The 13,987-nt window shown below is 41.2% G+C and overlaps 1 protein-coding gene across 3 annotated transcripts in view; it reads right to left on the minus strand.

The window, feature by feature from the left end:
- The window catches only part of DOCK10 (dedicator of cytokinesis 10), a 140,058-nt gene that overhangs the window by 78,872 nt on the left and 47,199 nt on the right, over positions 1-13,987 (minus strand). For 2 of the 3 annotated variants that reach the window (XM_056499007.1, XM_056499009.1), the window contains exon 2: positions 6,488-6,604. In XM_056499007.1, coding sequence (XP_056354982.1) covers positions 6,488-6,604 — 117 coding nt within the window. Of the gene's footprint in view, positions 1-6,487; positions 6,608-13,987 lie in introns of all 3 variants that reach the window. The other variant, XM_056499008.1, reaches the window with a different exon arrangement.

Here is a 13,987-nt window from a genome sequence, read left to right on the forward strand (position 1 = left end):
AAGGTCTGTGGCACACAGCTGGTTTATGAAGAATCTTGATGTACTAATACCATGAAGCAGCCTGCAAAAGCTACTGCATCCCTGAGGCTCTGCTCCATATTCTCACCCCCTGACTAAAAGGTGAATGTTTTCACTCTATAAATAGAAGCACCCAAACTCTACATGAGTGCCTGCATATTACTGATGGCATTTTTCATTAGGGTTTACATTAACCACTCTGATTTCTCATCACTTTCCACATGAGTAGTTATGAAAGAAAGATATCTGTCACCAGGCAGAGACATCACGGGATTCCCCAAACTTTTCACCCAGAGACCTCAGGATACAATATGATTAAACCATGGCTCTCAGAAAAAAATGATGGTGGCCTCATGGACACCAGAAAGTGAAAAGAATCCCATTGTTCTGACAAACTGAGCACAATTTACTAAATGTGGGCTCCTGGGCTCTACCCAGCTGTGTGACCCCTGCCTGCATGAAGTGATTTACAATGAGTCTATGAGTAAAAGTGACAGAAGACAGAGAAGTATGAATTTTCAGGCCATGCTTAGTAATAGATGTCTGAATTCTTGGTTGCTTAGGGGCTTCCCAGCAGTACCCACAGTCTCTGAAATGCACCTTATTCCTTTTACTCTACACGTATGTGACATTTTAAGCAGTAACACTTTTTAAGCAGTCACAACAAGACACAATCCCTGAGCACAGCTGGAAAGTCTGGGGTGGCCCTGTGGCCCATGATATGGATATGTTATATATGAAATATATGATATTTCCCAGGGCTGGGCCCTGCAGCCACCAAGCACCATCCTCCCAGCACTGCTGAAAATGCACTGCTCTTCCCAGAGTGAGGCAGAGTGGGAGCCCACAGGAGAAGAGATGTAAAGCACCCTCTACCTCACACTGACCCTGTCATGATGGTGAACAAGCTTCAGAGAAACCAACAGCCTGTTCTGCTTGCCCGCAGCAAAACTTGCCTGCTCCATGTATTCCACAGAAAGTAGTTTCCAGTATCTTTCTTTGTAGGTAAGACATAGAGCAAGCCAGTTTTTTTACCTAATACATTTCTTGTCAACTGATATGAACACAGTGATTGAGAGAGCTAATATTTGTCTTAGTGGGGTTATTGTGCCATTGTGCCTCCCTCTCCTTACATAGCCTGTTAAAAATGCTGTAGCTGAACAAGACAGGTAACCCAAGCCCACTGTTCTTTCCATGGTATGTTCCCCCACCATCCTTCCCAACAAGACTGCACTTGAAATAAAGAAACACAGCCCTGCAAAACTGAGAAATCAGGTAACAATGGCTTGTTGCCTTTGTAGACTTTGACAAAGAATATCACAGGCTTATTTACAAAGAATTGGGACGTGGAAAATGTTGCATATTGTTATATTTAAACTTGCACTAGAAACTACAAAGCACTTCCCTTCTGAGAACTAGTTATGTTTAACCACTTAGCTGCAAAAGCTTGACCACAAAGGCTCTTCCTGTTCACAGTCGATTACTTCCAAAGTTAAATGCTCTTAAAGGCTGATCAGGCATGGCATTATTTACCAAAACTGCTTTATTCAGAAAAGAACTAAATTTCAACAACATAATATATGCTTCTGAAACAGTCATCCAAAAAATCAGAGATTTTACTTGGAGAATTCAGTATTTATAAATGTGCTGTGAATTCAGTCTAATTTTCTAATGTTTAGGCAATCATAGCAATTGTTTGCTCAAGCCAGAGACCAATTACCCTCTCATTTGTGCATACAAACTGTAGTAATCAAATAATGCAGGTATCAGCCTAAAGCACTCAAGTCTAATTCTTCTGAATTATTTTTAATTTATTTTATACAAATATCCTGTATCTAACCACGATTTCTGGAACTGCCAGGCTGTCTCTTTTGCATAAGCTCTTGGCCCCAGGTTGGATGAGTTATAAGGTGCAATTTCACTAAGCACCTTCCCTTGCCACATTCACCTTCTACAATGAAAGCCAGAAGTTAATACTGCTCCTTCTCAAACACTGATTAGGAGTAATGCTTTCAGGCAATGACTACTTCCCAGTGACATGGTGAATTTAGCATTTGAAAATGGAGTTCAAACTCCATTAGCCATTTCAAACATTTTCAGTCTAAATCTATTCTGCACAGCTTTTAGTCTGAAAGCATGTTAGCAGTGGTTAAATCTGTAGAGGGATGCATCAACAACAATGATATTTACTTCCTGCAAAGGCCACCCTTCGGAGAGACCTAACCACACAGGGGCTGACACATTCCTCCCTGGTAACACCTCAGTTCAGGCTCTCTAGAGAAAAGCTGCTCAGCTCCACTTTCATCCAAGTAAACAGATTTACTTAATGTCACCAAAACATGCAATGACATAGTCCATCAAAATAAAAAAGAAGGCTAAGATGCACCTGTGCTGTACAAATAGCATGGTGCAGAGGCTGTTGTGGCACAGGGCTCCCTGACAGGCTGCAGTCCCAGCACAGACCTCACCACCTGTGTGGGGGCAAAGAGAAAGGAAAGCAGGAACAGAGCACATTTAAAGGACAGATTTTGCCCCATCACTCCCTGAATCACATTCAGTGTGAGGGGCTATGCTTTGCCCACAGCTTGCTTGGCTGACTGCATCAGCTCTCATTAAACAGCTGGAGAGCCTCCCTAGGAGTCCAGATACCTGTCACTGTCCTGCCTCTGCCAGCCCATACAAATTAGATGCCAAGGATACCCATAACCCCATTAATCATGAGAGTAATGGACTCAATTTCTGCTCCTCTAAGAATGAACAGATACTCACAAGGAAAGTGGGAGCTACATCACGTGCTATTTGAAATAACTCATGATTTCACCACTGTAACTCTTCTGATCTTAGAAATAACAGGTTTCCAGGGGTTTTTCCAAGGAGGCTCCAAGGCCAGCATTTCCAGCTGCCCCTGTGGCACATACATTTCATGTTAAGAGACAGTGCCCTTGATGACTCTTGTTCCCTCCCCTTACAGATGTATCTGGCTCTGTTATGACCTTCTGTATCCAAATGAACAACTTTTGTCCCTGCACAGCATCTAGAAAGCAGAGGTTTCACAAAGTGAAAAACAGGGAGATTTTGGCTTTTGCTCAGAGTTGAAAGAAGAAGCCTGGAAACAATCACGCCTGCAGTGATGGCAAGTACAGCAATTTCACAACCCAGCCTCTCCTCTTCTAAGGCTCCTGTGATGCTTGGAGGGAACAGGGCTCCCAGGTGGGCTTTCAGAAGCCCAAAGAGTCAGGAGCACATCAGACTGAACTTCAATAGGTTTTGCATTATGCAGGCAAGTTTTGCCATCTTACACCTGTCCTAAATTTAGGCAACGAATTATTGTTTCTATTGCAGGTTGAAAACCAGGCATTCAGCCATATTTATAAAAAAAGTTTAAAAAAGTCTGAGTTCTGCTTTTCAAACAGATTTAGGAAAGTCATACGTGAAAAGGAAGAACAAATGTTCATGACCCAGAGAGTTTAAAATGCTTTTATACTATACAAATTTAAGTGACTAATAAATACTTAAAACAAATAACCTATATTTACCAATATACCATTAACATATTTAGTCACTAAATCTCCACACAGGAAAAGGAGTGCTGAGCCTGTTGCCACTAAGGAAGAGCAGCAGTGATTTTAAGCAAGACTTCAGACCCTGGAGATTTGAAAAGAGATTGCTGGGTGTTCAGTAAATTTCGAAGGGATGGAAAAAAAAGATAAAAAATACCTATGAAAGGATACAGCAAGTATTTTGTTTGGATATATGACAGTGCTTAGGAGCAGAAATACAGATATATGACAACAAACCCAGGTAACGCTAAGATGTCAAAAGTTAAAGGTGGGAGTGAGACCAACTTGAAGGAAGGTGTAACACTTCCTTCATGGCTTCGTTTCTGGCAAACACACAGCAGAAAAATGACAAATAGGAATCCCAGACAGCAGCAGTTCCAGTTGGCAAGGACAGTGTGGCCAGGTTTGGGGAAGAGAAGGTGAAGGAAGGACAGCAACCCAACGGTGAGGATACAAAACTACCAGGATCATCACCAAGCTTTTTATAAGTACAACAAGAAGGCCATCAACTCCCTCTTACTACCCAAGAAGTACAGTGTAAGCTCTGTACTGATGCATTGTTGCAGAAATTTCCACTGGCCATTATTTCACAGCACAGCAACAGAAGGGAAAATTGTTCATGGGATCCAAGAATGGGTGAAAAATGAAACTGAGCTGACGCGCTTTTTCTGAAATGGAAAATGGACTTTGGGCAAGCAAACGAGTTGTAAGGAAGGAATTGCTTGGAAAACAAGAAGTGGAACTGATGTGAATATTTTTTTTTAAGGGATTATTAGGCATGGTTACAAATGAAGTGAAGCATCTTTTCCCCAACTGGAATAAAACCAGAGAAGGCATCTGTAATGCATACATCTTGTACTCTTCAGTGGAGATGCAGGGAATGGAGGAAGACAGTCTATCAGACTCCACATAAGATTTTGGAAATGACCAACAAGTCATTGTTGGAGTCTTGTGAGAATAACAGCATTCTCTTTGAATGCAAGTCAAAAAGAGAAGCAAATCTGAGATGAAACAGCAGCTACAATAATTCATCCATAGCTGACACATGTGGCTAACATGATAGATCCAAAAATAGGAAATCATTATTAAAAGCAGAATTTTCTCCTATGTTCACTACTTCAGCCAACTGTTTTGGTTGGGGTTTCACTCTGAAGAGCCTCTTGCCCATAGGATGTGCTCACCCACAGGCCCAAACTGAGGCTGTATCAACACTGAGACATGAAGTCTGCAGAAAGTGTAATCATTAGAAGTTAAACAGAGCTGTCCACCATTTCCTTGGGCATTATCACATTAAATCCCACTCAGAGCCAGCCTGGGAACCTCCTAATTCAGTCAGATGTGAATCTCTTTCTACTCAAATGGCTGACCCAGACTTTTCTGCTCAGGTAATATTTCAGCAGGAGGGAGCAGGACTGTAAATAGATACCCTGCAACTGGAAAACCTGCCTGGGACAAAAGCCCTGCAGTCCAGTCTGGTGACAGAGGTTCTTGCCACTAACACTGACTTCAACAGGAGATAAAGATGAGAGAGGCTCATTGCAAGGATATGGACCCTACCTATCTCAGCCTTTGCTCTTCTGTGAGTACAGACCACCTCTACCATGCCACTATCTCTGTCATCTGTCTTTATCTATTTGTTCTTATTATTTTTTGATTCTAAATAGATTATGCCAAATAGCTGCAAAGTATAACAGAGGAACTAGCTACTAAAATAGAACCAGCTACAAAAATTCAGGCAACGACTGCTTGAAATAAAATGAAAAGAAGGATACAAAAATATGGTTGACAGACAGAGGTCCTCAGCAGTAGGACAAGATTCTTCTTTCACTGAGATTTGCTCCATGGACTTGAGTTCAGTTAAATCAAAGGGCTCAGGGGCCTTGGGACAGCACACAGGATGTCTAGCCAGCTTTGTAACGCTAAGTTTCAATTTCATAAATTGACAAATGTGCAAAATGGATAAAGGAATTAACAATAAAGAGGAAATCTATTCTGTTTAGCTTCTCTCAATCCCATGAGCACATTAACTCAGTTAATGCCACCAAGGAAATAGAGCCATTTAGTAAAACAAAGCAGTCGATTAGATTAAGCTGCCCTCCTAGGACAGCAGCAGTGCCATGAGCTGATGGGAAGGGCCCTCACAGAGCAGTTACAATTGGTCACAAATTGAAATGTCTTTCCATTAGAGAATGCCTATTCATCAAAACCTAAATGTTATACAAAGATGGGGTGATTTTGCAAAAGCTGCTGTTCAATGCAGGCAATCTGCCCATGCACTTGCTTGGCAACACACCTTCCCCAGGCTCCCTTCTGAGCACCCCAGCACTGCCACTGGACAGCTGCCCTGGGCCTCCAGGCTCTCAGTGTCTTTGCACTTTGCCAGGACAAGCAATGGGGCACCCAGGATGAGGTCAGGCAGCTCCTTGGCTGTGGGGTCAGGGATCCACTGCTCCTCAGTGTTCCACCATGAGAGCTTTCCTCAGCACCACAGACTCTATCTAGTGGTCAAATACATCAAACAGAACAGGAACAGAAGTTACCAAATAAATTAGGCTGTAATAGTAGGGAGAGATTCCAGGACTGGCCAAACTAATACTGTGCTGAGCAAACAGACAAGTATACATTATAGAATAACATGTTTAGTGAGTTCCTGAAATATATCTGGGAACAACTAGGGCTTCAAGTTTTATCTAATTCTGAGCAGTAAAGTCATGCATATATAAATGTCAGAGGAAAAAAAAATCCTAAAGCCAACGAATTTGTTGGGAGGGAAGTATGGCATTATGCATGAGTTGAGAAAATCTTAGAGAGCCCTTGGACAACTTCTAGCTCTCCCTCTAGCAGTGGAGATTAAATCAATGAACAGAACAAACCTAAGCGAAGGAATAACACATTTGCCTTGTACTTACTGAAAAGTCATCATCAGGGAATAATATCAGATCCTTAAACGGGCTGTCCCCAATAGTTTTTTCAATCTCTGTGATAACAGCTTCATAATCCAAAGGCTCCAAGAGTTTGGGTTTTTCCTGCTGGGGAAAAAAAAGAAAAGATCAGGTGATCTCTCTACACACAAATTTGCTTACCTCCCCCTTCATAAACTGAGATCTGTGGAATTTTTGCTTTTGGACACCAAAGCATGGATAACTTCTTTCATTCTATTCTTCCTGACTTGTTGCATCTGAGCATGAGAGTCAAGTGAGGAAGTTGGGCCACTTGTAACAGCCACTCTCCACCTCAAAACTCCAGAGCAACCTGTCAGCTCCTTACAGAGACTGAAACCACCACGTTAATTTACCTGGAAGTCTCAGGATTTCTCTTTCTCCATAAATACATCAAAAAAACTGATGGACACAGTTTGAACTAAACATAGATAGGACTGCAAACTTAATACATTTCAAAATAAGAAATCTACTTGTTTCTTCACTGTCTTACACAATTCACCTTTTGAACTGCTAGCAACTTGTGAAAACCACCATATTGTTTTACTTGGTAATAATCCAAGGTTATTATCCTGGGATAAACTATCTGGTGTCCACCTCCATGGCTTCTCTTGTCAGAAAGCAGGACTAGTATCATCACACCAGTACTACTACTGCCTGAAACAGCAGTAAAGAAACCACTGCAGGAAAAAGTAAAGTCACATTGTCTTGAAATACAACCCAAAAATAGAAAAAGAGAAGCCTGCCTGACATGCTAGAATACATTAAACAAATGAAGAGTCATGTACTAGAGTGAGAACATTTGCTCAATTCAAAGATGTAAGCATCAGGAAGAGTGAATGAGAAAGGGCAAGAGAACTGCCAGAAGGGATGGAAAAGAAAGTGATGAGAGAGAAAAAGGACACTAGTGGAAAGCAAATACAGAACATTTACTCTCTTAGTCATATTCAAAAGTGGACATTAGACAAGTAGTATTTTATCCACTGTACTTTCATTGGAATAGTCAGTATTATATAAAATTTCCCTCTGTCTTCCCTAAATCAGAACCAAGGTATATTGAAAAAGAAATCTTTGACATCTCCACAAAAAAAATTTCTCCAGTGAGATTGTCCATCGTGTATGATTTTACCTATCTCATTCATGTATGGTCCATTATACATATAATGATTCAAATGCAATAGTCCCTCTCCCTTTTGACTCCTAGAAATATATTGTTTGTTCTGTAATCACAGCCATCTCAAGATTTCTTATGAACATTGTTTCCCTTCTATACTGAGTCCATGACTCCCCTTCGCATCAAATGCATCCATGAAAAGTTTAATTAAGTATCAGTAACACAGCCACACAAATTAGATTACAACACAGGAATACACATGTTCTTAGAAAGTTCTTCAATTGCTGAACAGTTGATGCAAGAATCACAAAATAACTCAGGACCTCTGCAGGTCATCTACTCCAACTCCCTGTTTAAAGCATCAAAGCTCCACCAAAGTCTGGCAAGGCAATTAAACAAGTTAGAACTGCTCATTCAGCAGTTCAATCTGTTACCTCTCTTCTCAATCTGCTAACTCTCACACTCCCATTTGCACACTTAAGAGAAATAAACTTCTAAAAATCATTACTATTTAGCATTCACAGGCCATAGGCAGTATCTACTGATGCTGAGACATGAATGGATTGTAAAAGACAGGCAAGATCAAAACAACAGTTACAAATGAAAAGAAGAAAACCACTTTAATGTTTGATTTAGATTCTGTGACAGGACTGGATTCTGTTTTTGTGATGTCCAGTTAAGACAAGGAGCCCTACTAGGACATAAGACTTGCTATGAACCCAGCCAGATCACCTTAAGCTGTCCCAAGCCAGTATTTAGTCCCGGCCTGCCCCAGTTGACACACAGTGATCCAGCCCTGCTCAAGGAGCTCCTGGGCTCAGCATCAGCCATATCCCTTAGAGAGGTCTCTCTCTGCCTTTTGCTGACAGTGGTTCCCCACAGGAACTTAATGGGGTCACTTGGCCACATCACTATACACAGCTTGCTCTCATTCCCTTCCAAACTGTGTTGTCACTGCAGTATCTTTTTGGCAGGAGTTTCAGACTTTCTGTCATAAAATCTGTCTTTGCATCTACTTATTAAATGTTACTTTATAAATATATATTTCAAGGAGTTTAAACCAAGAAGTGAAAACACCAGTGCACACTGAGTGTACCATCTCTGCTGTACCACTGATTTTGATAATGATGCCTAGGCCTGAACAAAGTTCACTCAGTTCAAGTTCAGCAGAAAGCAAACTTGTAGTACTGCAACTGTTCCCTTCAGTAGGAAACCTTATAGCAACCATTTACCAGAAAACTCAAAGTGAAAGAAATACATGCACTGACATTTATGAGGCATCAGTGCTTCACACAGGCATTTTTCCTGTGTAGAGGTTTCATTAAAACATGAACACTTTCTGCAGAAAATTTGTGACACTGACTGCACCAATAACCTTCCCTTCCCAGAGATGATACTCTCAGGCTAATGATTCTACAACAATCTCAACTCTTAGTAAGACAGATATGCCACTGAAATAATAAAATGCCCGCTCTCCAAAACAAAACAAGTGTCAACACAATCTTAATCTTGGTCAGATGCTCCTTGGAAACATCATGAATGTCAGTTCTCAAAATGTCCTTAAAAAACATTAAGCACACTAATGACATAAGTTGTCACCTTCCTATTGAAGTAGTAGACTATGGAAGAGCTGGGAAACCCCAGAAATCTTAGGACTTCTCTTAAAATATGGGGAAAAACCATAAAAAGGGACAGGTTTTCTATGCCTGTGGAAACTACCCTTTTGCTGGGGCTGGCAGAAGGAAGAGGTATTCCTTCTTCCCCCTGGAAATCCCAGTAAGGTGGGGTGAATGCAACTACATCCCCTTCAAAACTCATATTCTGCAGATGCTGGGGTGCAAGTGGAGGCAGGGTAAGCTGTGTCACATTGCTCTTCAGAAACAGGCAATGCTCAGGAAGCCACTGCTGAAAGCTACTCAAACACTCCAGGGGAAAACTTCTCCTTGGAAGCTGCAAGGTCATTTACACGAGACAAAAATACAACTCGAGAAAACCCTGAAGCAGAGGAACACAGCAAGAGTATGAACATCACTGTTCCCACAGCTCTAATTCTCCTGCTCTGTGCTGCAAAGGGCATGATCTGATGGAAGCATTTTAACAGATGTTAACAGAGAAGTCTTTGGAGAAACATTACACATCTGAACTAAATACAAGCAGATTTGACATTATTAAACCTACTACAAAACTTTTCGGTGAAGCACTTCAATATTTATGGTGATGTTTTCCTACTGATGCAATAAAAATTACATTCCCCCTCCCATGTCAGTACAGCAAAATCCTGTGTAAAATGCAATACTGTATTATGCCAGCTTCCATAAATCTGAGATGCAAGTAATAGCTCATCCTTGTCAATACACTGGCTGCAGAGATAGTTTAGTCCATTCCCTGCCAGCATTAAGTATAACAGTATAATAAACGTGATGCCTCTCTTCATCAATTCTGCATGTTCTTACAGACCATAAGACTGCTCTGTGGACACTGACTCCATCCTTTGCAGAGCCAGTATTTTGGACTTGGCAAGGCTCAGCAGTGCAATGCTTGTATTGCAGTTGTGATGGGAAGTGGCAGCTGGTTAGTTAGCAGCTTCTCTGCTGGTCTGGGGTGGCTGCTCAGTTTTTTCCTCCCAAGCAGACAGAAGCAGTGATGTTGGGATTAGCAAATTTCTCCCTTCAAGCACTAGCAGAGATCTGTAAATGAGTGGGGCTGATTTAAAGCTAATTTAATAACCACAGTGCTGCTCTTCTCAATTTAACTTGTCTGTTCTTCTTGGAAACAGGCCAACTTGGCAATCTGGGCCAAAATCAAATTATGCTGGCTTGGATTTCTGTAATGCTTTTTATATTCTCCATCTCAAGTGAGTAATGAATTTAGTTGTGCTGAAATGGTTGTGAATACATCTAGTAAAAAGGCATTCTCTGACTCCTCACCTGCTACAACATTCTCAGCAGTACCGTTTACTTTACACCCTGACACTGTAGAATAGCTTTGTATGTTGAGCCAGCTCTTCCACACTTTTGGAACACTGGAGAGATTTAAATCAGAGCCAACAGCATAGGAGGACAATACAGTTTCACAGAGGTGAAACGGGCCAGATTCCATCAGTGATATATGGCTTCATTGCCATCATCTTCTGGTCTAGGTAAAAAAAGGATTATATTTCCCAGTGGTAATTACCCAAAATATCCACATAATTGATATTACAGAATCAAATATGGTAGTTGACTTGCCTCCAGATACACAGACATCATGCACTGATGCTAGCACTTAGCTTTTCTGCACAATTATATCTCTTCCTTCTAAAGCTGCTTCTCTGTGAACACTCCCTAAAGTAGGAAATGATGTAACAGAGACCTATAGTCTCTGAACAGTCATCCCAAGAACTTCCCCATTCTAAAAATAAGCTAGACTAACTGCTATGATTTTCTAATGCTTGAATGTCATATTATTCCAACATCAAATCATGAATATCTAAAATTTATTGAATTTAATAGGGATGTTTAAATTAATTCCTTTTCTTCCACACACAAGGAAGAAAAAAAACACTAAGGAAACAGAAAGAAGTTGATGGACTTCAGTTACCCTAACCCTATCTCTGTGACAGGAGAAACCATGTTCATAAAGATAGTCAAAACTATTGTGATGGCCAGATTAGTGAAGATCAAGCAAGACTCAGATTTTATATTCCATCCAAGCTATGGCTTGTCAAAAATGACAATTCATTCTAGTATACATTTGAAATACTGAAATGAGCACTTAAAAGAAAAAGAGCCACTTACTAAAACAACAGCATCACCTTCCTTCATTTTTAGACTTCTTAATGATATCATGAACCAAATCCAATCCCACCAAAACTCACAACAGCAAATTAAACTGTTTTCTAGGATAATACCAACGTGGAGTGCTTCTCACACTCCTTTGTTCTTCTTTTCCTTCCCTAGTTAAATACTGTGTCTCTGACATAACACATCTTTCTATGTTTTCATATGGCTAATAAATGTAGCTAATTATATTCCACCAGAGCAGGCCAACTTCAATGAGTATTTCTTTGCCAAGTCTGTCCAAACTGAAGCTAAAAAACAGCCAAGACTCCATGACTTTTGGAGAAAATGTAGCACAAAGGCTGAATTTAACCCTGTCTCAAGTATGCCAGAGATCCAGCATGCCCAGCAGTTCTGAGATGTGCTCCCTGCAGCTGCCTGAACACTCAAGGAGCTGAAGCTGAGGCTGTAAAACAATCTGGGTTTCATGGAGTTGACAACACTTTTGCATTTCTGTAGGACCAATGTATGTCTCTATTCACAGGGCAGCAGAGCAGTTTGGTGCCTGGGGGAATTCCATGGGAAGGATATCTCCAATGGGGGAAAAGATGCACCTTTTCCCCATCAGATCATGGGTGAGCAGCCCAAGACCCTGTGTACTCCTGGCAGGGAGTCCCAGGACAGCACTGGCATTCAGGGAGCACAGACAGCACAGCCACTCTGGGATTAGGATGTTCCCAACCCCCTCAAGCAGCTGAGCTGGGAGTGACAGGAATCACCCACCCAAAATGCTTCACCCCACAGGCCTGCCCTCCCTCTGCTCCCAACACACTCTGCATCATGGCACAGATTTCCTTTAAGGAAAATAAGTTTTGCATTTCAAGCACAGGGCAGGCAATTCAAGGTCTGCAAAAGGTGCCTGGGGTATGGATCAGGAAGCACAGCCAGGACCAGCAGATTTAGACCTCCTCTTTATGACTGCTTGGCCTGTTCTGCATCTATTTACAGTCAACAAACTCTCTGGCCACATTACAAAGGCTTTCTTTGGCTCAGGATGTGATCCACAGTCAACAAATTTATTAAAATTAGTGGTACAAATAAAATTTTCTTTGACACACCCCCTTCCACCTTAAAATACATTCCCTCGTCAGGTCCAAAATGTTTAATTTGTCATGGTTTTCAGTAAACCTAGGAGAATTACACTTGGAAAGGATCCAGTCAGGGCTACACAGCACAACTAATATACTCTTCAGTGTCAGCACTGAAGCCAAAATGCCAATAAATTTCATTAAGGGGATTGCCAGTTCCCACACAATTCTACTACAAAGAAAATCACGAAGAATTATGAAGAATCCAACCCCCAATTCCTAGTGCTGCAGAAATTACTTGCCAAAATGCTATAGTACCCATCAGCTCAAGCAGAGCATAAGAAAGGAAACCTGCTGAAGACCCTGCTGGGAGTAACAAAAGGCAGGAGGAATTTTCATTCTTTAAAGCTTCTTTATTCAATGAAAACTCTGATTGATACCAGTAAGTGACCTGCTTGACTAAATAAGACTTACTTTGTACAAATACAGCTGGGATAGGATGAATCCTAATTTCTTACACTACCATTGTTTTGTGGATCACAATCTATGTGAATCTACTTTGTATTAAGTTCCAGCTTTAAAAATTACTATAAGAATTCAGCATGTCTTGAAAAACAGAAATGCCTCAGTCCCGCATTAGGGACCTCTCATGTGGATGAGCTAACTCAAAACTTTCATGTCAACTGATGGTCTGGCTGGAGCCCCAGAGCTGCTCCAGCACAGTGACCCACACGTGGCCAGGGCTAAGGCTGCTCAAACCACAGAGATTGTTCTCAGGCAACAGGGCGCAACCCACTCCTTCTAACAACTCTTGTTCCTCAAGGCAGAGCTCATCACTCCTTTCATTATGAATTTTGAAAGATCCAGCCCTCATAAGAGTACCTCTCTCATGGTTCAACTGTGGACTGGTGGTTCAGCAAAGCATGCAGCTGGGGGGAGGAGAGAAGATGCTTTGTGCTGTGTTCCACACAGTCATATGTGTATCCTGAATTGTTTCCCAGCCATGACTGTGCACCTGGCACTGCAGCCTTGTGCTGTGCCTTCTGACTCTGGAATGTCAGTGCATGGGCATGTCCATCTTCATGGACTAGCACTTGTCCTTTTAGACAGTTGATAAAATTATCAGCACAATCTGCAAAAAAAATTCAGGGTAACAAGGCAACAGCTTACTTGTTCTCTCTGCTTATGCAGTATCTTGAAACTCTCCTTAGGAAGGAAACTAAAAAATTTAATTTAATCATGAAACTACTAAAATCAGCCACTGACAAGAAATGCTAAGTTTTAAATTTGGATTTAACTGGTTGGCTTTTCAAAATGTCAAGAATAACAGCTTCTAAATAGTGAGGACTTCTGAAGCCTAGACTAAATATTTGCCCATAGGTCATCTCAGGGAAAAAACAAGAAAGTTTTGTAAATCATCATAGGGCTTTAAAAAAAAAATAAAAATTTACATAGACCTCTAACCTAGCAACACTCAGCCACTTTCTCTCCCCTTACCTGACCTAAACCT

This window comes from Oenanthe melanoleuca, chromosome 9 (genome assembly GCF_029582105.1).
Source record: "Oenanthe melanoleuca isolate GR-GAL-2019-014 chromosome 9, OMel1.0, whole genome shotgun sequence".
In the NCBI taxonomy this organism is placed as follows: domain Eukaryota; kingdom Metazoa; phylum Chordata; class Aves; order Passeriformes; family Muscicapidae; genus Oenanthe; species Oenanthe melanoleuca.